At 46.5% G+C, this 27,312-nt stretch overlaps 1 protein-coding gene across 8 annotated transcripts in view; it reads left to right on the top strand.

Moving 5' to 3' along the window:
* The first annotated feature begins 4,847 nt into the window (after positions 1-4,847).
* TLK2 (tousled like kinase 2) overlaps positions 4,848-27,312 on the top strand; it is a 47,198-nt gene continuing 24,733 nt past the window's right edge. Inside the window, exons 1-10 of one of the 8 annotated variants that reach the window (XM_030465850.1) lie at positions 4,848-5,465; positions 7,556-7,641; positions 9,963-10,028; positions 12,367-12,399; positions 17,110-17,181; positions 19,448-19,517; positions 20,555-20,598; positions 21,428-21,523; positions 24,170-24,337; positions 24,916-25,011. In XM_030465850.1, coding sequence (XP_030321710.1) covers positions 7,561-7,641; positions 9,963-10,028; positions 12,367-12,399; positions 17,110-17,181; positions 19,448-19,517; positions 20,555-20,598; positions 21,428-21,523; positions 24,170-24,337; positions 24,916-25,011 — 726 coding nt within the window. In that variant the 5' untranslated portion in view covers positions 4,848-5,465; positions 7,556-7,560. Of the gene's footprint in view, positions 5,466-5,837; positions 5,883-7,552; positions 7,642-9,962; positions 10,029-12,366; positions 12,400-17,109; positions 17,182-19,447; positions 19,518-20,554; positions 20,599-21,427; positions 21,524-24,169; positions 24,338-24,915; positions 25,012-27,312 lie in introns of those variants that run through there. The other 7 variants (XM_030465849.1, XM_030465851.1, XM_030465852.1 and 4 more) reach the window with 7 other exon arrangements.

Below are 27,312 nucleotides of genomic sequence, written 5' to 3'. Positions count from 1 at the left end.
CATCATGACACCGTCTCCCTCAGCATCCTCCTGAAAAAGCTGTCAGCCCGCAGCTTGGACAGGAGCACCCTGTGCTGGGTCAGGAACCGGCTGGAACGGGCCCAGAGAGTGGTGCTGAACGGGGCTGCCTCAACATGGCGGCTGTGGTGTCCAAAATGGCGGCCGTGGTGTCCCCCAGGGATCAGTGTTGGGCCCAGTGCTGTTCAATATCTTTATTGATGATTTAGATGAGGGGATTGAGTCCCTCATCAGCAAATTCACAGATGACACCAAGCTGGGGGGAGTGTGGATCAGCTGGAAGGCAGGAGGGCTCTGCAGAGGGACCTGGAGAGACTGGAGAGTTGGGCTGATCCCAAGGGGATGAGGTTCAAGACAAGAACCCCATGGGGAGCTCCAGGCTGGGCACAGAGTGGGCAGAAAGGGAGCTGGGAGTCTGGATTGCCAGGAAGCTGAAGAGGAGGCAGCAGTGTGCCCAGGTGGCCAAGAAGGCCAATGGCATCCTGGGCTGGCTCAGGAAGAGCGTGGCCAGCAGGTCCAGGGAAGGGATTCTGCCCTGTGCTCATCCCTGGGGAGGCCACAGCTTGAGTCCTGTGTCCAGTTCTGGGCCCCTCAGCCCCTCAGGAAGGAGATTGAGGTGCTGGAGCAGGTCCAGAGAAGAGCAAGGAGGCTGGGAAGGGATCCAGCAGAATTCCTGTGAGGAGAGGCTGAGGGAGCTGGGGGTGTTGAGGCTGGAGAAGAGGAGGCTCAGGGGAGACCTCATCACTCTCTGCAACTCCCTGAAAGGAGGTTGGAGCCAGGGGGGGGTTGGGCTCTTTCCCAGGCAACTCTCAGCAAGACAAGAGGGCAGGGTCTCAAGTTGTGCCAGGGGAGGTTTAGGTTGGAGATGAGAAAGAATTTCTTTCTGGAGAGGGTGATCAGGCATTGGAATGGGCTGCCCAGGGAAGTAGTGGATTCTCCGTGTCTGGAGATCTTTCCAAAGAGCCTGGATGTGGCACTGAGTGCCATGGGCTGGGAACTGCAGTGGGAGTGGATCAAGGGTTGGACTTGATGATCTCTGAGGTCCCTTCCAACCCAGCCCATTCTAGGATTCTATGATCCCTCCTTAGGATCTGCTCTGCATCTCATGCTCACCATCTTCTGGATGGTGAGATCATCCCTCAGTGCTCCAAAACCTTAAGGAACCTGTTGGATGCTGAACAATTCTGTTCTTTTGTCTCCAAGTGCTGATCCAACTTTTTTGCCAGGCTGTTTGGTGCTGGTCTTGAGTCATCAGCTCCTGGAATTCTGCTATCCCTGAGGAATCTTGGATTGCTTTTTTTTTCAATTTATTTTTTTAGACCTCATGGCAGTACAGAAATGCTAGGAAAGATTTAGAGGAAAAGCAGAGGGAAAAGGAAGTCACCAGAACAGACGTTTAAAAAATAAAAAAAAATATTAAAAACCAGGAGCTTGGCTTGGGGTATATTTTATCTTTTCCAAACTGCAGATAATGTGTTAAAATAAAAAAATCTTACCAAATTTAGGTCAAATCTAACTCGTTTTAACCAGGGAAGCTGTGATGCCAGGGCTGCTCAAGTGGAATTATTCAGTGACAAAGCAAATGGCTGCAGCAGCTGAGTGGTTCCAAGGTGCCAAGGAGATTCCTGCCATCCAAGGAGCCTGATCCAAGGAGAGATCTCCCAGGGGGTGTCAGGGGAAGAATTAACACTGGCTGAGGAGCAGGATACTGGGAAGGAGGAAGCTGGCAGAGGGCATGGTGTGGGAGGCTCTGGCTTGTCCTCATGGATGAGTTAATCCTTGGTCTTGAATCCTAGAATGGGCTGGGTTGGAAGGGACCTCAGAGATCATCAAGTCCAACCCTTGATCCACTCCCACTGCAGTTCCCAGCCCATGGCACTCAGTGCCACATCCAGGCTCTTTGGAAAGATCTCCAGACACGGAGAATCCACTACTTCCCTGGGCAGCCCATTCCAATGCCTGATCACCCTGAGCCCTTTTTGCTTCTTTCCTCTTTTTTCCCTTTTTTGTTTTTTCCTTCTCTTTTCCTTTTTTATTTTTTCTTCTTTTATCCTTTTTTCATCTTATTTTTTTTCATTTTTTCCTCTTTTTTATTTTCTTTTCTTCTCTTTTTCCTCTTTTTCTCCCTCTTTTTTCCTTTTTTTTCTTTTTTTCCTTTTCCCTTTTTTCTTCCTTTTTGTCTTTTCTTTTTTATTTTTCTTTTTTTTCTTTTCTATTTCTTCTTTTTCCTTTTCTTTTTTCTTCTTTTTTTTCTTCCTTTTTTCTTTTTTTTCTTTTTCCCCCTTTCCCTCTTTTTTTCCTTTTTCTTTTTTTCCTTCTTTTCCTTTTTTCTCTTTATTCTCTTTTATCCTCTTTTCCCTTTTATTTTTTCCTTTTTTCCTCTTTTTCTTCCCTTTTTCCTTTTTTTCCTCTTTTATTTTTTCCTTTTTTCCTCTTGTTTCCTTTTCTTTTCCTTTTTTTCTCTTTTCTCCTTTTTCTTCACTTTTTTCTTTTTTCTTCTTTTTTTTTCCCTTTTTTCTTTTCTTTTTATTCTCTTTTCTTTTCTCTGTTTTTCCTTTTTTTTTCTTTTCTTTTTCTTCTCTTTTCTCTGTTTTTCCTCCTTTTTTTTCGTTTCTTTTTCTTCTCCTTTCTCTTTTTTCCTCTTTCTCTTCTCTCTTCCCCCCTTTTTTTTCTTATTTATTTTTATTTTTTAAAACCACCCCAACACCCACCCTGCCCTCCACTTCCTTCTCTCTTTCACCCCCTCCCTCCCATCGCGCTCAACTCCCAGAGCGGGAGCCGAACCGAAAAAAAACCCTAAAAAACCCAAAACCCCCCCAAAAACCCCAAAACCCAACCCCAGCCAAGCAGCGAAGCCTCGGGCTCTTCCCCCCCTCTTTGCGAGCTAACAAATCCCTTTTAAAACAACCCAACCACCGCGGTTGTTCCGCGCTGCTCCGCCACCTCTCCCTCGTTATTCCGGGATCCAATTGGGTCCGAACTCCTCAGTCCAAAGGAGGGCACGGTACCGAACCTGTCCCGGGGGATCCGCGCTGCGGAAATCTCCGCTCCCATCCTTAATCCGCGCCTGCCTCCCCTCGGACAGCCCCGGCCACTTCCTTACCCAAAACCCCGGTTTTTTGGGTTTTTTTTTCTTTCACCTTCCCCCCCCCCAGTCCCATCTCCTCCTTTCCTGAAGGAATTTCCAGGATTTTACCTCCCCCCCCACCAGGAAAAAGGAGAATAAAACCACGCTGCAATCGCTCACTCCCAGCCAGAGGGAGCTCTGGGATTTATTATTTTATTTTTTAATTAATTTATTTATTTTTAATTAATTTTTTTTAAGCTTTTCTTCTTGCCCAGCTCAGCCTTGGAAAAGAGAAAAGGGGGGGGGGAAAAGGGACCCAGTGCTTCCCGGGGTCGCGTTTCACCCTCCAGATCCGGATTGGATTCGGATTTGGGCTTGGGGTCCCCTTCCAGGGGGGCTTCACGAGGAGGGGGGGGGGGGGGTGGATTGGGGGGGTCTTGGGGTGCTCCTGCTTGTGGAAGATGGAGATTGGGAAGAGAGGGATTTGGGGGGGCTGTGAATAGACACACACACACACCCATTTTTGGGGACACTCGGGGGGGGTCTGGGCAAATTCTGCTCCTCTCCCCACCCCCAGAACCCCCTGACCCCCCTAGGACTATGCACCCCCCCCAGCCCTTCCGTGACCCCCAGAGCATCCTGACCCCAAAACCCCCCTCACCATCTCCCCCCCCAGACCCCCTCTGACCCCCCTTGACCCACTGCCCCCTCGCAAGCCCCCCGGGGGGGGCATCCTGACCCCATACCCCCCCCTCACCCTCATAACCCCCCACCCCCCCACGGGCATCCTGACCCCATACCCCAACCCTCACCCTCTTCCCCCTAGACCCCCCCCCCCGACCCCTCCTGGCCCCTCCCCAGGCCCCCCCTGACCCTCTGACCCTCCCCCCCCAGGGTATCCTGACCCCATACCCCCCCTTACCCTCTACTTCCCAGACCCCCCCTGACCCCCCCAGACCCACTGATCCCCCCCCGGAGCATCCTGACCCCAGACGCCCCCAGACCCCCCCTCCCCACACTGCTCCTGCCCCCCATACCCCCCCCCTCCCCTTCTTCCCCCAAGACCCTCCCGGACTTTGCACCCCCCCAACCCCCCTGTCCCCCCCCCCGACCCCCTCCGGAGCATCCTGACCCCAGACCCCCCCAAACGCCCCCTCCCCAGACTGCTCCTGCCCCCCCTCCCCCCCCTCCGGGGCATCCTGACCTCCTACCCCCCCTCACCCTCTGACCCCCAGACCCCCTCCTGACCCCCCCAGACCCACTGACTCCCACGGGGCATCCTGACCCCATACCCACCCTCACCCTCTTCCCCCTAGACCCCCCCCGACCCCCGCCTGTCCCCCCAGGACTATGCACCCCCCCCGGAGCATCCTGACCCCAGACCCCCCAAGACCCCCCCGACTTCGCACCCCCCAACCCCCCTGCCCCCTCCAGCCCCCCCCGGGGCATCCTGACCCCAGACCCCCCAGACCCCCTCAGACCCCCCTCCCCAGGCCCGCCCCTCTGCCCCCCCCCTCACTCTGACCCTGCCCCCCACCCCCCCTCCAGCCCCCCCCCCAGCCCCGCCCTCTCGGCCGCCGTGCAAATCTCGCGAGACTCGGCGGGGTTTCACCACTGTGTGTGCACCAATCGATCCGGGCCGGGCCGGGCCCAGCGCCGCGGGGAGGGAGGGGGCGAGCAGGGGCCCCAGCGGCCCCGCCACCTGCCCGCACCCCCGAGAACCGGAGGGGTTCCCCTCCTCCTCCCCCCCCCCCTCCATAACCCCAAACCCCGGCCTCCATTCTCTCTTCCCTACCTGCCCGGGCCACCTCCGCCCGCCCAACCTTCCACCCTCGGGCCTTTTGTCCTGCCGCGAGGCCTTGCGGTTACCGCCGGCCTCCGCGCACCCCGGCCGGGACAGGTTTCTTACGCGAGGCCGGGGATCCGCGGCCTACCCGTCCCTTCTCACTCGCTTCTCTCCCTACTCCCCCATCCCTCCCAAACCCACCCACCCCCTCCCTCGACCCCCCCCAAGTGTCTCCTTCCCCGCCTCGGAGTCGGCGAGGGGCGAGCCCCCACTTTCCCCCCCTCCACTGCCACCGCCCCCCCTCCCAACCTCCCCCCTCCTTTCCCCTCCGCCCTTCTCTCCCGCCTGGAGCCCCGGGTGCCCGCAGCGGCGGCGGCGGCGCTCGGTTTACGAGAGGCCGCGGAGCCGCCCCTGGCCTCCCCCCCTCCCGCCCGTGCTGCCGCCGCCGCAGCAGGTTCCCTCCCTCCCTCCTTCCTCCTCCTCCTCCTCCTCCTGCCCCCGGCGGCGGCGGGATCCGAGCGGTGCCCGGGGAGCGCTGGGCCCGGGCAGGAGGGGAGAGGAACGGCGGGGCGGCGGCAGGAGCAGCAGCACCAGGTGAGACCGCCCGGGATGGGGGGGATGGAGGGGGAAGCACGGAGACCCCATCACCCCCAGCACCATCACCCCCTTCCTTCCTTCCTCCTCCTCCTCCTTTCCTCCTCCTCCTCCTCCTCCTCCCTCCCCCGGTGCCGGGCCCGAGGCCGCTTTGAGGGCGGCGGGGCCGTGGCGGAGGGTGGGGGGAAAGCGAGCGGAGACCCCGGGGAGGGGCGGAGGTGGTTCCGAGGCTTTCCCCGGGGTTGGGTTGCGGCGGGGCCGGGGCTGAGGGGGGGGGTCAGGGCGGAAGGGCCCGAGGCCTATGGCCCGGGGCGGCCGGAGCTGAGGCCTGGGCCTCGGGTGCTGAGCTCGGCGGGGCAGGGCGAAGCGCAGGCCCCGCGGGTTGGCAGCGTTAGGCCCGGGCCCGTTCTTACCGGGGTAAGAAGGGAGGTTCGGTCCGGTTCGGGGGAGGGGGGGAGTAGGGGAAGGAAGGGGGTTGGGGGGGTGTGGGCACGGCCTGTGAATCCCCGGGCTGGGAGTTGAGGTGGTGCTGAGGAGGAGGAGGCCGAGGCGGTGGTAAAGCTGCTCGTACACCCGGGGGTTTGTTACCGCGTGGGGAGAAAGAAAAACCTGAAATCCCCCCCTAAAAATAACCCTCCCTAAAGAAAGGAAAAAATCCCCCCAGCAAAGGAGTCAGGGAGGCAATGCCATCCCCAGCTGGGAGGGATGGGGAAAGGGGGGTCCTGGGCAGTCCCTGGGGGTGGGAAGGCTCGGGAAGTTGTGGCAATCCCTTTCCTGGCTCTTCCTCCCGGCCTAGGGATGTGATTCCCTCCTGGATGGTCTCCACGTCTCCCCCAGTGAAGGAGAGACCTGGGAGTGTTTGAACACCTTTTGCCTTCCTGCCTTGTCTGTCATTTTCCTCCCTGCACAGATTTCCTGGTTTGCAAACTAAGCTGAGAGCTTTGTTGGAGGTTTTCATAGTAGAAAGGTTGTTTTCTTTGCTTTTTTTTTTTAATAATAACCACATTTGGTATCCCATTAGTGTCTGAGGCCGTTTTCCTGATTTGGGAGAGCACTTGGAAATGCCCCTGGATGGATTCACTTTGCCCCCTGTAACTCAGAGCTGCAGCATTGGGAGGAAACAGCAGGGACAAAATGGACAGTTAATAAAAGGAACAATTGTATACTGCCTCTTCTAGAGGGCACTTGCTGCCCTTCAAGAACTTTCCTCATTGCATATGCTCTTTATACAGCAAATCTTTATCTTCAGTCTCTTTTTTTTTTTTTTTTTCCCTGCCTTAGTCCAGAAAATGAAACTGGAACAGACATTTCTGGAATTGGTGCAGTTGGGAAGATGTGATTCACAGTTATAATGAACATTGAAATTTGTCCTTTTTTTTTTTTTTTTTCCTTTCAGCTCAGTATTCAAAATGTTGATTTCCTGATTTTTTAACCTGGGAGACACAACTGGTTGGGGTTTTTTTTTTAATCCTTCAGATAACAGCAACACCTTGAGTTGCCAAGAGGTGCATCCAGAACCTCAGTTATTTCTCTTCCACTAGAAGTATCTGATGCTTTCCTCTGTAGAGTAAAAGGTTTAAACAAGCTTCATTTTCTTACTTGAAACCTCCAACACTCAGTGAAATTTGGAGGTAGGGGACATCCAGAATTTCCAGGATTTGCCAAAGATTACAGGGTAAAAAAAATGCTGCTTTTCTTTGGTTTTTTTTTTCCTCCTGGTCATGCAGCACTGATGAAAAGCTCTGAAGCTTTTAGTCAGAACACTCTGGTCCCATGTTTTCCTTTTTTTTTTTTTTTTTAATAAAAGCATCCAGTGGGAGAATGGGACATCATTGGGTTCTTGGGTTTAGAGCCCTTGACATGGATGATACCACAGAGGAAACTCTCCAGCAGGGTTATGGTTTTTAAATACAGGAAGATGGGAGTTAAGTCATGGCATTCCTTCATGGTAATCCTGCATTTTTCTTGGAAAAAAAAGCTTTCTACATGGTTGTGCTGCAGAGCAGGCCCTTTGGAGGCTTCTCAGTGGCATGGAATATTAAATCTCTCTCCTTGCCTTGCATAACCTGAGTTTTCTTCTCCTTTAGCAGCAGAAATGATGGAAGAATTGCATAGCCTGGACCCAAGAAGGCAGGAACTCCTGGAGGCCAGGTTCACTGGAGTTGGGGTTGCTAAGGTGAGTAGGAATCCCTTTGATAACTGGCATGACTCCTTAGCCATCCTCTGCTGCCCCTTTTGGGTTGGTTTTTTTATTTAAATTTACCTAGATAATTTTGCTTGGCTGAGCAGAATGTTTTGTGTTGATAGTTGTGTCTTGGCTGCTCCTTTGTGGTGAAGAGGAATGAAAATGGGATCTCTATGAGCAGATGTTTTGCCATGCAGAAGTTTTGGGGGGATCTAATTAAGACTTTAGGAGATGCTCCATCTTCAGGCAGCTTCTCTACACCCCCCAAAAAACCCCTGACAGCTTTGGCTTTGCAAGGGAAAATCTCCTCTGTCTCTTTCTTTCTCCAAATCTGCATTTGAGAACTGAATTTGGCCACTTGGTTGATAGAGTTTCACATTTTCTGTGTTTTGATACAACATCTAACCCCCCAATCATGAGCTTGAGGGTGCAGGGTGCTCAAATTGTTGCCCAAAAAACCCCTGACAGCTTTGGCTTTGCAAGGGAAAATCTCCTCTGTCTCTTCCTTTCTCCAAATCTGCATTTGAGAACTGAATTTGGCCACTTGGTAGATGCAGTTTCCAAGTTTCTGTGTTTTTATACAACATCTGACCCCCCAAATCAAGAGCTTGAGGGTGCAGGGTGCTCAAATTGTTGCCCAAATTACCCCTGACAGCTTTGGCTTTGCAAGGGAAAATCTTCTCTGTCTCTTCCTTTCTCCAAATCTGCATTTGAGAACTGAATTTGGCCACTTGGTAGATGCAGTTTCCAAGTTTCTGTGTTTTTATACAACATCTAACCCCCCAAATCAAGAGCTTGAGGGTGCAGGGTGCTCAAATTGTTGCCCAAAAAACCCCTGACAGCTTTGGCTTTGCAAGGGAAAATCTCCTCTGTCTCTTCCTTTCTCCAGATCTGCATTTGAGAACTGAATTTGGCCACTTGGTAGATGCAGTTTCCAGGTTTCTGTGTTTTTATACAACATCTGACCCCCCAAATCAAGAGCTTGAGGGTGCAGGGTGCTCAAATTGTTGCATGGACACCCCCAAAAAGTAGTTTTTTAATAGCAGGGAAGCTCTCCTGTACCTGTGATCCCATCTTTGTCCTCATGTCCAACTTAAGAACTGTTCAGTAGTTGCCTTTCTTGAGAATAACAACATTGTGTGGCTGCTTGATCCCCTGGCATTAAACTCTTAGTTCTCCAGATGCTGCTGATGGTGTTAATTGATGCTAATTGAGTCACCTAGCAATGAAATGATGGCAGAACTCATCTGCAACTGAGTCAGTGATAAGGAGTTTCCTTTTGAGGAAGATCCTGAGTTTTGGGCAACACCAGGGGAGGTGGTAAACCAACCTAGCGTTGCTGGCTGGGATTTTCAGAAAACTCTTGGAATTATTTAGGGGAGAAACTTTGTAGCTGCTCTGTTTCTTAGAAGAATTCAAAGCCAAGCAGAACTTGAAAAAGGGTTTTGTTGGAGTTCATGCTTTCCTTTCTGCTCTGTACTTCAATCAGGACTCAAGGTTCAGTCTTGGAAGGGAGCACAAGTAAAATCCTCAGCTCTAAGTAGTAGTGAGGAAGAGGAGTTGTTGCCAGGGAGTAGCAGTTTCTGTTACTGAAGTCAGTGAGGCTTTTTTTGATCTTTTCCCCCACTTCCAAGACTTTTTTTTTTTTAATCTGCAGACTTTTACTACCATAAGCTTATGCCACACAATGTATTTACAATCATGAAAGACTTGTTTTATGCAGCATTACAACTTTTCATGGACCTCTTCATCTCTTTCTTCCCTCTTTCCCCCATGAATGTCACTTGAACATCTTTAGCTGTAGAGATAAAGTAAACCAACTTTCTGGCCTAGCTGAGACTTAGAAGTGTAGACACAACTGTTGCTTTAAAACTGTGCCAGCACACTCACTGCTCACCAAGAATGTTAAGAACTTTTTCTTTTAGAGGCATAAATTTTAAATGGTACTGGAACTTAATTCTGTTTTGAACAGGTTTGTAGCAGAAAGGAGAAGCCCTTTCTCTGTCAGGTGAATATTGACAACTCATTTTTCTTTCTAAAGCATAACCAAGCAGAATAGCCTCATTTCTTGGAGGTTTTGAGCAAAGCCCTGCTCCCAACTTTAATTTTCCCCCCTTTTTTGTGCAGCACAGGGTTTTACTTCATGATCCCCAGTAAGCTGGGCAGTGCATTTCCAACCATAGATCCCTCTAGTGATTCCCTTGCTAATTTCCAGCAGCTCAGCCAACCATTGATATGAAGTAGCATGACTCTGCTATGTTGCAGCAAATCTTGGGTGCAATATTAACCTCAGCTACTACATTCCCTCCCAGGTTGGTGCTTCAAATTCCCTCCCTACCCCCCCAAGCCTCCGTCCGTCATGCTCCGCCCTGGCATTGGTAGGTCCTTGTCTTCAAGGGAATTCTATTGGGGAAAGCTGGGATGTCTTGCTTCAAACTTCTGAGATTTTTTTTGGTTTTTTAGCTCTCTCCAATCCCAAGGGGGAAGGAAAGCTCTGTAGGGTAGGGTGGTGCCATCTAGTGGGACTGGGACTGGCACATCCTCCTGGGATAGAAGGGATTCTGGGGTTGTTTTATTGCCTAAAAGGAAGAAATGTCAGCTGAGAGGCTCTGCCATTGGGGGGAAGGCAGCAGGCAGTTGTAACTGAGCTTCCTGCTTTCTTCTGACTGGCTGCATAGCTCAGGGTGGTTGGTTAGGGTTGTTTTTTTTTTTAATGTTTAGAAATAGAGGGTATATTTGGGAGCTTTGTAATGTAGTCCTTTACATCCTTAATACAGCTGCAGCTTCAGAGCCCACCAGTGAAGAACAATTACATTGTGTTTCTAAAAATGAAGAAAGACTGATAAGCTGAGCTAGAATAAATGTTTAGGCTTGAAACCAGAAAAAAAAGCTTGTAGCCATCAGAGTCATGAGATTCTGGAAGAGCTTTCCAGTAACAGTAGTAGAGGACAGAAATCCTAAACTGTTTTGGAAACAGCTGTGTGCTGTCACCTCCTGTGGTAGCTGAAGGCACAACCCAATGACCGAGCTCATTTGCAGTCCCAGATGCCTCAAAATTCTGTTGCAAGTCTGTGCTGAATTATCTCACTTAGTTGCTGGAGAAAATAATTCTCTAGAAGCTTGGAGTTAATTCCTGGAATCAAATCTATGAGCAAGGAATGTTTCTAGGCAACTGTTTCTACTCCTGTGGTTCAGCCAGGTCACTAAATAGCTTCAAAAAGCCAGTGATGCTTTAGATGTCTATTCCTGCCATATGGTAAAGTGCCATTTTCCCCCAAATTTGCAAAGCAAGTCCTTGCATTAACACATCACTACCTGACACCTACCAGAATTCCTGCTTTTTTGGCTCCTGTTTTTATTTGCTTACTAGGGAAGTGGAAGCATCTTCAAAATGCAGTTTGTCTCTGTAGATAACATAGTTTAATTTGCTCTGTTCTGCCTCCCTTCCCCCTGCCTGGGTGCTGCCTTTAAGATATCAGATGGGTTAACTCCAAAGGATTTCTGGAATTTCCAACAGCCTTTTCCTGGAGCAGAGAGTGGGTGATTGGGGTTGAATCTCTGTTTGCATGTGGTTCTCCACAGGCTTAACCAGGGTGGATCATGAACAGCAGCACACATCTCCTCTTTAAAAGATCTTAAAAGTTGTGTGTGCCACTTGATTAGAGCTGAATTAACAGGCTGAAGGATTTCTAAGAGTAACCCTCACTTCTGTGGGGTGGGAATCTTGGAGATGACTGTGCTAGAATTGAAAAGTCTTGGTGGGAGCCAGTGCTCCCTTTCCTCCCTCTTTGAGATACTGTAAAGGCAGGAATGAAAACAACCCAAAGAGTGGCACTTAAACTGCAGAGCATCTGCCTCCAAAAAGAGAATTCCTCCTAAAAAAAGAACAGTTTTTACTTGCATTATTTTGGTTTTTACCATTTCTCTGTCATTTTATCATCTTAACCAGCTCAGTAACTAGCAGTTTGGTGGTCTACATGGCAGCATTTCTTTAGCAGTTAGCAAGTTGAATATTTATTTGAGAAGAAGCATGTCTTGATTGAAGGGAAATGGTGCTGCAGAGCAGTGGGCCCTACCAGGTAACCAGGTAACTAACCACCAGAAGAGCTAGTTAAGAGTTTAGAAACTCACAGTTGGATTTAGCAGCTCTCACAGGATGTGTCAGTACTTGATACCAGATTGGTTTGGGTGTTTCTGTGTGCAATGGAATTTTATTTCAAATGTGTTGTGTGGCTGCCAGAGCCTGAGTTGTCAGAGCTTAGTTTCTCTACCTTCCCCTGCCCTCAGGTGAATTGCATGACCCTTCTGGCCAGTTTTGGTGTCAGGAAAAATCCTTTTTCAACTTGAGAGAACTCCTAATGCAAGGCAAGGAAATCCTGGTGCAGATCTGCTTATCCATCTGATGTAGTGGGGATACATCTGACAGTAGATGAACTTCTCATGGCTAAAAGACTAAGTGATTGGGGGGATTTCATTGTTAGCTGAAATAGGGAGCTTTCCTAAAAGCCCAATTAAGAAGCAGGCTGTAATTCTCATACTTAGTTGATGCTTAATGAGAGCATGTTAATTAAACCTGTCTTAGACTATAGTGCTGGACCAGAGTAACTGGAAAACCATTCAACCTTTTCACTTGGGTGTAAACCTGTGTGGAGTCAGCACTTTTAGTGGAATTAAGATTGACTTTTTTCCTCTTTGAAATCTCTTGATTTGCTACAGAATTCAGAAGAGCTCAAGTTCCCTTGTCTCAAGGTAATGAAGCATGGCTCTGCCTTGGACTTAGCAAGAGAAGAATTTTGCACTGCATGTTGCTGGAAGGCCCCATTGGAGGCTCTGGTTAGGCAGCTTGAATTCCTAGAGCTGTCTTTTGATACCAGGAGCTGGAGTGAAGAAAATGGAGGCTGCCCAAAGTTGTGAACAAGCCTTGAGGGCTGATTTTGGGGAGCTTGGAGAGGCTGAGGAGCTGCAGAAGTCGTGGGGCAGTGGATGGGCTTGAAGAGGAGAGAGGTGAGGGCTGAGTCAGGCTTGGAGAAGGAAGATCCAAGGCTAAGTTGTTCCTATTGAAAATTCAGCCATTGTGCCTTCTTTGTGGCCTTTCCAGAGCTCTTGCAGAGGGAGAAATGACTAAAACCAGCTTGTGTGAGTGGACAGATTTTTCAGTCCTTGCCTTTTGAGTAGGAGTCTTGAAAACGTCTGCTCCTTCCGCATCCACTTCTCAGCCTGGAGGTTTTGTTGTGCATAGGTAGGTCATGGACTTAAAAGCAGCAGTTGAGAGGTGAATCACAAGGGAAAAGAGCATGCCAGCTTATCTCCAAATGAAATTCCTTGTGGAGGAGGAAGTGTGTGCTGTTCCTGTGCTTGTCATTTGGGTAAACACTCTGGAAACTTGGGAGCTGCTTTCAGATGACCCACGTAGTTTGAATTTTTGCTGAGCCCCAGCACTGAGTCTCTTGACAGGGTACAGTGGGTGAGTGGGCTGGAAGTGGCATCCCCAAAGTAGTCAGGGCTAGAACAGCCAGATGCCTTCTTCAGAAACAAAATTTATAAGTCCTTCCTGTGTTAATTATTGCATGTTTATTATTCCCTGCTTCTACTTCCCCAGCAATACTCTGATGTTGCTTAGTTTGGGGTATTTTTTTCCCCTCCAAAATTCAGGTTTGTGCCTTTAATTCCTTTTGTGTCATGACCACTTAGAATGGTTTGCTAAATTACCATTTATCCAGTGGGTGAGTTAAATAGAAACAGTAAGGAATGATAAAGCAGAAATTTGAAGGTTTTGTTGGGTTTTTTTATACCCTCACACACTGGCTGTTGGTTGAGGGGGAGATGCTGAGGTGTGGGTGGTTTCTTAAATCCATTGTCTCAACCTGGTGCTATAAGCAGTTGATAACAGGAGGTTCTATGTGAAACAGGATATCTGGCTGGATCATCAGGAAAACTTGCTGTTGATTTCTCTCCCCTAACTATGTCAGAAGAGGTGTAGCTGAGGACTCACCATGTTCCTGAAACATCCCTGCAGCTTTGTTGCCTGGAGTACAGCACGTTCTCCCAGCCCAGTTGTGTTTCTGTAGTCAGAATACCTCAAAACAAGACTTTTGCCAACTCTGCCATCAACAAGATGCTTCAGCTCCTTGCCTGGAAGAAAGGCTTAATCCTTTACTGTCAGAAGTGTCAGTGAAAAGCCCTCTAGAAGATCATCAAGGGAGAGGAAAGCTCATGAAGTGGAAATGGGTCAAAACTTGGCTACAAAGAAGGAATTCTGCATTTATTCCCAACCTCAGTGCACAGGAACTGGTGTGAGACTTTCAGACATCTGGCAAGCTCTTCTTTTCTGGTTCCATCACTCAGAAGTTGGTTCCTTTTCACCTTTCTCCTGCTGCATTGAGTTCAATTTTACAATTTTGTCAGTGTAGCTTCTAGAGGAAGCTTTTAAGTAAAGGGAAAAGAGGTGGTTTTGCTCTTCAAGAATCTGTGTTAAGAACTGATCTTACATTGATGCAAAAAATGGGTTGGATTCCAAATAAAATTCCCACATGGATTGGTGGGTAGAGGTGTTGTGATACTGGGAAGAGGAAAAACTGTGGATTTTATGAGCCCTTTCTTCCAGCTGCTTCCATTCCAGAACTTGACATTGAGATGCAAATTTAGGGGATTTTTTTTTCTTGTGCTGGAGAGGATAAAATTCCTTTCAGAAAAAAATCTCAGGATCATTTTTAGTTCCAGATGACCTCATCAGTTAATTTCTGCAGGTTACCCTGGTATACAGGTCCTGGCTGGAACCTTCCCACCCCACTGTTCCTGAAAAGCTCAAATGTGGCATTTTGGGAGCAGCTGCTCCTGTCACTTGCTCTCCATGTGTAAAATGGAAGGAGTGAGATTGAAACAAATGTGAAAACAACTTTCCCTCTCCTCTTCTTCATGTCACAACCCCAGCCTGCCCATCTGAGAGCAGCACATGCTCATGTTTTTTACCATCCTCCTGCACCTACTGAAGCTTTCACAGAAGGTTGATGCCTTGAACCTGCTGGCTGGGGGTTGAGTTCATGTGAGGAAGCAAAGGATTTGAGAGCACAGCATTTGTGCAGTTTGTAAACAAGCTTTTGACATGGGTGAAGAGGTTAACTTTCTGCTGCCACTTGCTGTAAGCTGCTGCATCTTTTTTTTTTTAAGTCAACTTGGCCAAGGAGTTGGATCTCTATGATGTGTGAGCCATCACCCTGGGTGGTGGGGAGTTTTTATTTAGAAAACAACTCTCTTTTCACTTGGTGTATTCCTGAAGAGTGGAGAGAAAATATCTTGCTGGTCTGGAGCTGTTTGTGTGCAGAATTAATGAGGGGCACCTCATCTGCAAGTTGTCATCAAGTAATTTGCTTTCCAAACTACTCAATGTGTAGTTTCTTGAGGTGTTCAAGTGTTGTAGTTGGTTTGGTTTGTTGAAGTAACTAAGCAGGTCCTTTTAGAGGGAAGAAATCTGGTAGTTTCAGAGGGTAATGCAGAAGGTAAAGAGAATTTTGACTTTATGGGGATGCTTACATGGAAACTGGGGGGAGTAATAGGTAGGTTGTGTCACAGTTTTAGTTTAGTGGTGGTTTTGGTCTTAGAAATGGGCAGGGGAGAAGTGCTACACTCAAAGAATCCCTGGTAGCATTTCTCTGAGGTGTTAAAGCTTCTTCCCCACCCCTCCCATAAATCTTCCACTCAGGTATATAAGAAAAAGTGGCTTTTCCTTGAGGAAATTGGTGGGAAGTGGTTACTGCAAAACCAAAAAAGCTAAAATGGAATGAATTTTGGAGGAAAAACTGCTCACAAGTTATTAATGGAGAGGTGGCTTTAGCTGGTAATACATTCCATCAGTAATTATAGAATCATAGAATCATAGAATTAGCCGGGTTGGAAGGGACCTCAGAGATCATCAAGTCCAAGCCTTGACCCACTGGAGCAGTTGCTAGACCATGGCACTGAGTGCCACATCCAGTCTTTTTTTAAATGTCTCCAGGGACGGAGAATCTCCCACCTCACCGGGCAGTCCATTCCATAGCCTGATCACCCTCTCCGTGAAGGAATTCTTTCTAATATCTAACCTAAACCTCCCCTGGCACAACTTAAGACTGTGTCCTCTTGTCTTGTTGAAGGTCGTCTGTGAAAAGAGTCCAGTTCCCACCTCGCTACAGCCTCCTTTCAGGGAGTTGTAGGCAGCAATGAGGTCTCCCCTGAGCCTCCTCTTCTTCAGGCTGAACAGCCCCAGCTCTCTCAGCCTCTCCTCATAGGGCCTGTGCTCGAGTCCCTTCACCAGCCTGGTTGCCCTCCTTTGGACCTGTTCCAGGACCTCTACATCCTTCTTAAACTGAGGGGCCCAGAACTGGACACAGGACTCAAGGTGTGGCCTCACCAGTGCTGAGTACAGGGGCAGAATCACCTCCCTGGACCTGCTGGTGACGCTGTTTCTGATACAGGCCAGGATGCCATTGGCCTTCTTGGCCACCTGGGCACACTGCTGGCTCATGTTCAGTTTCTTGTCGATGCAGACTCCCAGGTCCCTTTCTGCCTGGCTGGCTGGCAATTGTGAATCTTGGTTTTATTCCTTTGTCAAATTTGTCTTGATTTTTTTAAGTCAGATCTGTGGGAGGTTATTTTTGTGTCAGAGCACCAAGCTAAAACACTGACTTGGCATGATTCCCTTTCCTTATAACAACCAGTATGGATACAGCTTGGAGAAAAATCACTTCCAAAATTCTTGGGTACCTAAAAATGCAGATGTGTACCCATGCAGATGTAGGCTCTTGGAGTACCTGCTTATTATTTGGATTAAATCTCTTCCAGCTTCTTGGATTTGGGTTTTATCCTGCTAGGAACAACTTCTCTGTTGGCTGCTCAGCTGTGGATCTGTAAAATCCTAGTGGGAAAAATGGGTGCCAGTTGTACTGCTGTGACCACAGTTTTCTCTTGTTCACTTCTTAGTGTTAAAAGAGGCAGAAAAATGATGTATTTAAAGAAAAAAAAAATAATCAGTGGGACTGCCAGCATCATGGGACAGGAATAGCTGTATTTCCAGGTGGAAAATGCCTCTGAATTCTTAGCCCAGGTCAAGCAGATGCTCACCTGAAGAGCTGAGCTTGGAACTACTGCTCCTGAACAAAAAGTTTGGGTTCTCAAACCAGTTTTAGGAATCTTGCTTTGGCTGTTTTGTGGATGGGATTAAATGGGCTATGAAATAATTCAGAAATATCCCTGCAAAGGTTGGATCACTCCATGAGAACAAACTCTCCATCTGGCTCCATTCTTGTTCCAAAGCCACTCTGGAAGTTTTTTTAGTGCCCCATCATGTGCCTGGGTACTTGACCCATGTTGCTGCTGCCTTCATGGGATTTTTAGAACAGGGTAGTTAGGCCAGAGATGCAATGTTTGATAGGATGGATCTGCCCTGGAAGTTGTTTCTAACAATCTTTGCTTGTTTTTCACTAGGGTCCATTAAATAGTGAGTCTTCCAACCAGAGCTTGTGCAGCGTGGGTTCCCTGAGTGATAAGGAATTGGAGGTAAGCAAGCACAAATCCTCCTCATAATTGGGTTTAAGGTGGATATGATTCAACTGAAAACACAGGAGTTGTGTCAGAGTGAGGGAAAGGGTGTGAAAGGGACTAGTGGAAGTATTTAGTCTGGATCTTAGAGTGCTGAGAAACACTTCTCTCAGTAGCAGGCAGATTTTACCCAGCTCTGAAACCCCAGAATTTGTAAACCTCAGCTTGTGAAATTGTTTTCAGCTGCATTGTGGTTTGTTTGCTGGTTTTGGATATGGTTTTGGTCAAATAAAGAGGCAGGGAGTATTAATGGAGAAGTTTTCCTTACCTATCACCTATGTGGGTTTGCAGAACTCTGTACAAAGTGGAGCATTTTTATGAATCATTCTGTGCAAGTGTGGGGAGGTGAAAATTGATGCTTTGTCCTTGTTTAATCTCACTGCTTTAGGACTAACTGTTTCCAAGCACTTGCTAAAGCAGCAAAATTAATTGCAGAATTCTATTTTTACTTTAAAATTCCCCATTAAGAAAGCAAAATCTCAGATTTAAAGGGATGTTCTTCTGCATTTAAAGAGCTTTTCACATGGGCAGCAGGTAAGTTTCGGTTGATGTTTCCCTCCATTATATCACTTACTGATGTGTCTGAAGCTAAGTTTTGAGAGTCCAATATCTTAAACTTCATACATGTAAGTATAGTTAACAGTGAAAACCCAACTTGTTGGGTTTTTTTCTTAATTAAACAGTGAAAAACCAAGTTAATTTTTTAATGAACTTCTGTGGAGCGATTTAGATGGACCACGCTGACATAATCCAATCTACCATTCCTTGCTCTTTCTCTCTCTAACAGATAATGCTGTGTGTAATTTTTTTTTTATTATGTAAGGACTGGAATGGCAAAACAACTTCCCCAGAATCTCATTAATATGCTCACAGCTCCAGGGAGGCTGTAATGGAGCCCATGGTGTTACAGTCACACCAACGCTGGTCATGAGTTGTTCTTCACCAGGCAGTGAGGAGGCTACAGCACTGACTTTTTACACACCCAGGAGCTGGTGCAGCAAGTCTATAAATAGTTAAGGGAGTTTTCAGTCCCCTCATTCTAAAAATTACTTGCAGACACATTAGCCATTGTCTTAACATCCCCTCCATCTTCTTACCAGTAACATGTCACTGACTTCCCAGCTGGTAAGATGGGACTGGAGATATCCAGCATCCCAGGTTTAGCTTCTGGTGGTGTCAGCTTTCTCTTTTTTTATCCTTTTTTTATCCTCTTCAAGGAGGCAGATTGATTTCTCTGCTTCCTGTCTGCAAGTCTTTTGGCAGAGATCTTTTTTAAACAGAGTACTTTGGACTTTGGTTTCCAAAGAGCATGAAACTTAGGTTTACCACAAACTTTCTGGCCATGGCTTTCCCTCCCCCAGAGCTGTGATTTGCACTCTGTGGGGTTTTTTTTCCTGCCCCCAGGCTACAGTTTAGTGGTGGCTGCAGTGACTGTGAAGTGTATAGATTGAATATTAGTTGGGACCTTTTGGGATAAGGGATGGTTTTCAACTGACAGTGATGGAAATGACAAGGTGTCTTCCTTTCCAGCTGCTTTTAATGCAGTGCTCCTTAATGTTTTCAGCAGGTTTGGCCACAGAAGTGACCCTGGTGACAGGAGCAACCCAAAATCCAGGGAAATTGCTGCAGCTGTGGCAGTTTTCTCCTGGCTTGGGCAGCTCTGCCTTGTTTTGTGTGAGGTTGCAGCTGGGCACCACTGGACAGTTCTTGTTGCCATCTGCAAAGGACTTGGGGAAGAAGCATTAGCTGCAGGCAAGATCATTTGTCCTGGGAGACTATTAGTAGCCACCAGAGTGCTGTTAGTAGCCACCAGAGTGCAAATTTAGGTGTCTGTACTAAAATATCTCACCATTACTCCTCTTGCACCAGTCCTGGGATCACTTTCTGCAAGTTTTTTTTAAAGTGTCTGAACTTATTCTGCTAACCCCACGAGGTAATTGAGCAGTAGAAGCTGGCTTGCTGCAGCTGGAATAGGAAAAAAAAAAATTCACCTCATTGCTCACTTTGTTCTCTCCTTTTGACAGTGCATTTATCAGAAAGCAGCAGCTATTTGGGAGCAGTTGTTTCTTTTAAGTACCAGAAAGATGCAGCAGAAAAGTGAAATGGCTGCTGGGGATACGGAGCAGATTATTGTCTTTTTTTTTTCTTTTTCTTTTTCTTGGCATTTTTCTTTAAAATCTTGGAATAACTGCAGAAATGTTAATTTTGAAGTATTGTTTAACAGACTCCTGAGAAAAAACAGAATGACCAGCGGAATAGAAAGAGGAAAGCAGAAGCATATGAGACCAGTCAAGGTAAATTCATCCTGACCCTGCTGCAGGATTTCTCTTCGTTTCTGCAGGTTTTGCACAGTCAGTGTCCTAGGAAACTAATGGCTCTTCTCCAGGGTGTGTCAGGCATCTTGTTATAAACTACTCCATGATGCTGTAGTTCTCTTCTGGGAGTCTTGTTATCCTCACTGGCAGGGAAATATTTGTCTTTAGCTTCTTTTCACACAAAACTATTGCATTTTGATGGGACAGACTGCCCAAAGGCTTCATCTGGCTTCTCTGAAATGGTGTTTTGGTCCTGCAGCACTGCATATGCAGCAGCCAGGCTTCAAAATACAGGCTGTGTGCTCTCTTCCTTGCTTTTTGAGATGGATGCCTGCCTTGTTAAGACTCAGTTGTCACCATAACAAATCAGAGAACAAACTGTGCTCAAGTCTAAAGCAGGCAGGGCTGTCTCAAAATGCTGAGAAAGAAAAAACCCAGTGTGTTCAAGCTCAGATGGACAGGGGGCATTGGGGCAGATTTCTGTTTCATTCTTCAACAAGTAACAAGGATGGTGTGGACAGAATCACTCTGATAATATTCTAATAAGAGAAAAGGGCTTGTATTAATGAGCTTGTATTAAGCCACCACTAATTATCTGCCTTAACTCCTAAAGGAATGCTTGTGAGAGATCTAATATGCACTCATTTACCTGAAGGCAGAGGAGTAAAAGTGCCCTTTGACCTCTGTCCTTATCTTGAAGGAAATTTTGGAGAACCCAAGCACCATTCAGTGCCTTGGTGTTTTCTGAGCACTTGAGCAAATGCTGTTTGATTGGATTTGACATGTTTGGAATGGAGAGTTAATTGAATTGTCAACTGGAAACCCTCCCAACAACAGCACAAGAGCTGTGAGCCTGGGGCACTGTGTTGTTGTGCAGAAGCTGTTGTGATAGGTGTAGAACCCTCCTCCAGGGAGAGCAGAAAGAGAGGGGTGGTTTTTCAGTGTGGTGTCCTAACTTGTGAACTTTAAAAGACCAACTTTTAATTTTTCCCTTTTGTTTTCCTTTTTTTTTTTAGGAAAAGGCACTCCTAGAGGACATAAAATTAGTGATTATTTTGAGGTAAGCAACTTGCCATTGGTTGAGAAATCTGCTCACATTATGCAAAATCTGTAGGTAAAACTCTGATGGGACTTCTGTTCCTTGGGCCATCAAGTTAAATAATAGCTGGGAGTCCTTGATTGATGATGTTAACCTGCTCAAATCTGTTCAGGGAGAGGACATGAGATTTTTGCAAGTTTTGTTGTGGTGTTTTTTTTTAAATTAACATTTCTTGAACCCTTGAGAAAGGAGATTTTTAAAGGAGCAGCCACAGCAGTGCTCACTGGGGGTTGATTTCCATTGCAACCTGGATCTCAGATGAGGCTGTCAGCCTGCAAATGTTTTGTGATAGAGATGCAGTGTTAGAAATGAACCTGTCTTCAAAGCCCTGCTGATCTGATTAGGAAGTTAAAGGCTTTTTTGGAAATGGGGTGCACAAATGTGTGAATTTCTGGACCAACTGGACCAGCTCCTCACCTCTCTGTAAAGAGCTTAGCACAGGTGCCTCGGGGGAGGTTGTACAGTTCTGACCACTTCTGTGGCACACAGCTGAACACATCCCATCAAGAATAGGCTTCCTCATTCTCTCCAGGAAGGGGCTGATCTGTCTCCAGGTGTGCAGGTTTATATCTTCATGTTAAAATGAAACCTGCAGTCAGTGCACACCTGGATGTTTGCCTGGAGCACTTCCCTTTCGCTGCGATTTTTTTTCTTTTTGATAACATGAAATCTTCCAAATTTTCCTCTTCACTTTGTTTAAACGAGTCCCTAGAGCCTGGAAAGCTTAATTTTGCTGAAATATCATTTCTCTGTGACATTACTGATGGTCAACTCTCTTTCTTTTGGCCAGTTTGCTGGGGGAAGTGGCCCAGGAACCAGTCCGGGTAGAAGCGTGCCGCCTGTCGCCAGGTCCTCCCCTCAGCATTCCTTGTCCAACCCCTTGCCGGTGAGTGTTTTCCCTGGGGGCATGGCTTTAATGAACTTGGGGGCTGTGCTTCCAGACAGGCAGTAAAAAGGTTCTGAAGAGGAAAGAAGTGGGTGGGTATCTCTGGGTTGAATGATTTGGTTGATTCTCTCTTGCGCTTCTGCCTTGGAAAAATCAGAAACGGGGGTGTGGGCAGCCAAGCCAGATGTCTCCAGACTGTCCCAGTGATTAGCCCAGTTGTAACTGGTACAAATAGCAAGAGTTGAAAGCATGCAAGACATTGTTTTTAGCATGCTGTGTGGTTACAGGTAGATCAGTGTTGTTAATAGGTGGAATTGACATTAATTATCTCGTGTTCTGTTGTAGCTCAGGAATTTCTGCAGCAAGTTGGGAGCGTGCTGGCTGCTTGGGTAGCACCACACAAATGATATTCCAATCCTGATTGGAGCCTTTGGGGATACTGAAAACCATAATTAGATTGAGAAGGCCTTTTTATGAGCATGTGCTTTATAAGGAGCATTAGCAAAAGCTTGCAAAGAAATATGGGTACATGCACATCTGTTGCTTTTTTTTTGTTTTGTTACATAATTCCATTTTGCTGTCATAGCATTTCTCCAAGATCTGAATGTGAAGAAATAACCAGTATTTTTAGGCCATTTTAGCACAGCTAAAAGAGATTTCTTTCAACTAGCAAAGCAATATTCAAAGGCTCTGGTGTCTGATCTGTAGTTTTTGAACATTGCCTGGGCCCCTCTTTACAAATCTTCAGCATTTGTTGAATGTCAGAGAAGTCTGGAGCATTGTGGGGAAGGTTAGAATTCTGAAACCCAAATGCAAAGTCTTTACTGATTACATTATTCTGCAGAGACCTTTGCACAGTCATGAATGTGTACTGAACTAAATCCCAACCCCAAATGTGCTGCTCAGAATTCAATATCTGTAGCTGGGGTTTCTAAGCTTTTGATGCTACTTTTAAGGGAAAATGTCAGATACACTTCAAGGCTTTTTTTGATATTTACAAAAATTAAAAGATATCTGATTTAATTGAAGAGCCCTTCCTCCTGTCCTGTTAATTCACTAATACACCTCTTAAAAGAGATGTTTATGAAAGGAATGTCATCACAGAATGCTGCAGATGTGTGATGCATTAGGGACAGTTCTTTATTCCAACAGCTGCAAGTGTTTATAATGGGTCAAGTTAATTCTTTTTTTAGTTGTTTTCTTCACTTTTGAGTAGGTAAAGGTTAGAACAGAGCATTTCTCATGAGGTGAAGACTGCTGAGTTACATTTAGTTTGAACCAGGTCACTTTGTCTCTCTCCTTCACACAGGTTCTCTTCTTTTCTTTCCTCTTGCACCTTAACCTGTAATATTCACTTACTCACATCAAACTATTATGTGCATTTGTGAAATCTGACCTCTTACAAGCTGAAGTGGCTTGATCTAAGCCCCAAAAGATGGAGGGATGAGTGAAAATTGGAGCTGATTGAGTGTCTTACCCTCATGGATGTCAGTATGGTATGGCAAGAGAGTGTGAAAATGTTTTTCCCTAGGAGACAAACCTCCTCCAAACATGTGAGTTAATCTACACTGTCCTGGAAATTTTCTGCAATCAAAACTTGCAGAGGGATTGTAATGGCTTTGGGATCTTAACTTCTTGTCTTCAAATCTCTTGACTGCTTTGAATTGCTTCTCCTTTGATCAGAAGAACCATCTGCAGATCCTCAGACTCTGGCAAGGTCACTGTCATCTGCAGGCATTCTTTGGGGGAGGAAAGGACACTCTTGACATTTGTTAAGTTAGCCAGAAAATAGGCTGCAGGTTACAGTTTAGGTTTTTAAGAAAAACTGAAGCCTGACCTGAGTGGTTTTATGTGGCAGATGCCTGGCCTGGCTTTTCCAGTGAGGGCAGTGGGATTCTGAGTGCTGTAATCAACGTGGCTCAGATAATTCTTGTTCTTAACCAACCCAGTTCCTGCACTGCACTTGGAAAAATGACCTTACTGCAGGAGAAAGGGGGTGGCCTTTCAGAACTGCAAGGCATCTCCTGAAGATTTTGGAATTAGCATTAGCACTTTGCTTATCTTGCAGGAAATGGGCCCAACTGTAAGGACAGCAGTGAGGTTACTGAGGTCCCAGGGATGGTGAAGTTGGTGACGTTTATAAGTTCTGACTCGGTTTACTTCACCAGAAGAATGGATGGATTGTGACACTGGCTGGTTCAAAATGAGTCCTAAAAACCCCATCAAGTAGCATAATTTTGAAAATAATTTTGAAAGCATTGACAGAAGTCACAACACACCAAGATTTTTGCCTCTTCCACCTGTTTTTTCCCCCTGCCTCTAAGCCACCTCCCAAAGGCCGGGCGTGCGTTACCTGCCAAAGACTTCGGTCTCCTGGATTCGTTTGTTGCTTTTCTATTTTTTTTAATTAACTTCATCCCCTTTTTGCTGTCTCCCATTGGAACAATCATTTCAAGAGCCTTGTTAAGAATTATCAGCCCCTCACCATGCTGCCTGCCCACTCCTGAGCTGCTGCTTCGCTGACAACACTTTTGGCAGAGTCGGAGAAATTGTTGTTGGGTTTTTGGTTTTGGTGTTTTTTTTTTCTTTTAAGAAAAAGTTGATTGTATATATATATATATATTATTTTTTTTGCCTGTGTTCCAGAGGCGAGTGGAGCAGCCTCTGTACGGGGTAGAGGGCAGCACAGCAAAGGAACCCCAGGAGGAACACTCTGCTCTGCCAACCCTGATGTCGGTGATGCTGGCGAAACAGCGGCTGGAGAGTGAGCAGTTGGCACAGAGGGGAGGTGGCCTCTGTTTTACTTTTGTCTCGGTGAGCAGCCCTGAAAAGCTTTGAATCCCAAGGGATGTTTCTAGTTGAAGGGATTTTAGGGGGATTTGAAGCTTTTCTGCTCCAAGACAGTGGTTAAGTGCAGCCTGGTTTATTGAGGACCAAGTCCGGCACCTTCTGGTAAGTTTTGTCTTCCTTGTGAAGAGTGCTAGGTCCCAAGCTTTGCTTGTTTGGTTAATAAAATGATTTGAGTTTTGAGTTAACGACTCAAAATCTTCTGTAGATGAAAATAATAGCATCTGAGAGACCAATCTAATAGGGGCAAAAGATTGAAGTATAGTCTTGCTCTGAGAATATTTGTTTTGGCCTCGCTTAATCTCAGCTGACATGAATTATATGAAGCTTTTAAAAGCTTTGTCTTTTAGCAGGTTGGACAAGACTTCTTGAAAGAAACTGACTCTTGTTTTAATGAACTAAATCTCTAGAGCATTCTTAAACCTTAAAATGAAAGCATGGTACCCAGGCCAGGCTGCACCTCCCATGTAAAGAGAATTATATCTGCATGGACAGCAGTGATCATGCTGAGGTGCATATAACCATACACTAACTTTCTTTTGCAGGCCCAGCAAGGCAGCCCATCTTCTACTGGATCAGGGAACACTGAGCATTCCTGCACTTCCCAAAAACAGATTTCCATCCAGCACAAACAGTCACAGGTATAGCTCACTAGATGCTACAGCTCTTGGGGATGAGGTTGAAGCTTGCTGCGGCTTCACACCAGAGGATGCTGCTTGTACTTGATGTGGTTTCCAGGGGAAAGAGCCAGTCTGGAACTCCTGATTGAAGCAAATCACTCTGAACTTTGTTCCTTACCCTCTAAAGGATGCCTTTCAGTTGCTGCTAATCTGTTGCAGTTTGCCTGATCTCTTACTGAGGTTTTTCTGGGTCAATACCATGGGCAGCTCTTCAGCTGTGTATAAATGTGCTCAGGAGGAGAACACCTTCACTGTGGTTTAGTTCTGGTGTATCCTCAGTGTTTCTTCCTCTCTTTGTAAGTGAAGACATGAAAGCAAACCGAGTGATAGGTGTGAGAGCTTCTGTTCAAGCTCTGAGTTGGGGGGGTGTCCCCACAAATATCCACAGTCTGGCTGGGAGTTCTTTGGCCTCTGCAGAGTGCACCCAGGGCACAGTTTGTCCTTTCCAAATGAAGTGGAATCCTGACACTATTTCTCAGCAACTTCACTGACCTGGACTCAAGAAGGGGAGTAGCTCTTTTGACTGTGTTGCAGTCCTCTTTTGAGCCTTTTAACTTGCTAAGATTCTTCTTCTGGCTTCAAGGCAAGATTTACTTTTAGCTGTGTCATCTTCCTCTGTTGGTTATAAGGATATTCAGCTTTATCTGCAGTGCACCTTGCTTATTTCTTCTCCAAGCATGCTTTTCATCTGTTTTTTGATTTTCATCTCTGATTTCTCTGTGACTGACCCTTCCCTGGAGTGATTTTTAAACAATCAGGTTTGTGTCAATCATTTTGTCACATCAGCCTGTGCCTGAGATGATTTTATTGCTGGGGGAAATTGATTCTCCATTTCCCCAGCAGGTGGTACAAGTTCATTATGCATGAAGAACAGCACTTGTACCTCTGGGGATACTTAAATAGCTGAAGTCTCTGAGCTCTCTTGTGTCACCAGGGTCACATTTGTGGTCTCTATTGCTAAAACAGTCTGGGAAGATCTGTTTCTTGTTTCTGCAAGGAGAATTCTTGGGTGAGGATGATGCCAGAACTCAAGAACTTACTGTAGATAACTCCTGAGCTTTCAATCTTTGCTGTCCCACACCAGTGCTTAAAAGAGTGGCCCCTCCTGGAGGGAGCAAGATGGTTTTTTTATCATCTTAGCATGCCCACTGGCTTCATCTTTCTTGAAGAGGTTGACACATTATCTGAGTGCTTTCTATCAGTTCTCAGCTTCAGAGTTCTAGACAGAATCCAGGAAGGTGTTTTACTGCACAATTATGACACATAGACATTCTTGGCTTTCCCTTTGATGGTGGTAGGGTTAAAAAACCCCAAAACACCTCTTCAGTGACTTCCAGTTTGATTCACTTCTGCCAGTGCCAAAAGCAACTCAGCATGAGCAGCCTTTTCTTAGCATTTTCAGCCAGTGTTCTGAGGCAAGGTGAGTTGGGATGAAGTCTCAGGGAAGAATCCTGAAACAGGACTTCCCATGACCCAGCCCAAGGATGTCTGAGTGTAAGAACAGTTCCTTACTAAAGAAACTTCCTGCTGGGGAGTGCAGCCTCCATTCTCCACAGCCACACAACAACTTCTGTCCCTTGTGCTTCCTGCAAGCTGTCAGGAAGTAGAAAAAAAGTTAAGACAGAAGTGGGGTGAGCTGCCCAGGCCTCCTCTTCATCTTTTGGGGTTCAGGCTCATCTTGCTTGGTTTGCTGTGCTGGCAGATGTTCTTTTTCATCCTTCCCACACTGGGCCTATGTAGAGAAGCAACAGTCTGCCAGGTGTGGCAGACATTTCTCCTGAAATGTGGAGAACAATTAAATAAGAAATCCCCAGGTAAGTCTCCCCAGAACCAGGACTGTTGCTTGCTGGCCATAAATGTGGAATCTGTGTGTGCCAGAGTCCTTTGGGTTGATTCCAGGTTGTTTCAGGTCCATAGTGACTTCTTTCCCTGTTCTTCCCCAGCTATTAATCAGAATATTAAGTCTGAAATATGCTGTGTTCTCTAGCAATAAGAAAATGTCCTTTTTCTTCTGGTTCTGAGTATAACTCTCACTTCAGTGGTGAAGGTATTTTAGCTGTGCTGCACTCCATAAAACTTCCCAAATAGGTTTTGCTTAAGAACTATAAAGCACCTGTCTCTGGTGAGCACTAATACATCAGTTTGTCAGAAACAAAGTCTTGTGCCTCATGTTCCTGCTGTCAGTTTGTTATATTTTAAAATTAAGACCTCTATTTCAACCTTAAAACCCACAGGTACTGTCTTTTGCCTAGCAGATGGCTG

Source organism: Calypte anna, chromosome 27 (assembly GCF_003957555.1).
Source record: "Calypte anna isolate BGI_N300 chromosome 27, bCalAnn1_v1.p, whole genome shotgun sequence".
Classification (NCBI taxonomy): domain Eukaryota; kingdom Metazoa; phylum Chordata; class Aves; order Apodiformes; family Trochilidae; genus Calypte; species Calypte anna.
Note: the sequence above shows the minus strand (reverse complement) of the source record. Positions and strands in the feature narration are given on the sequence as shown.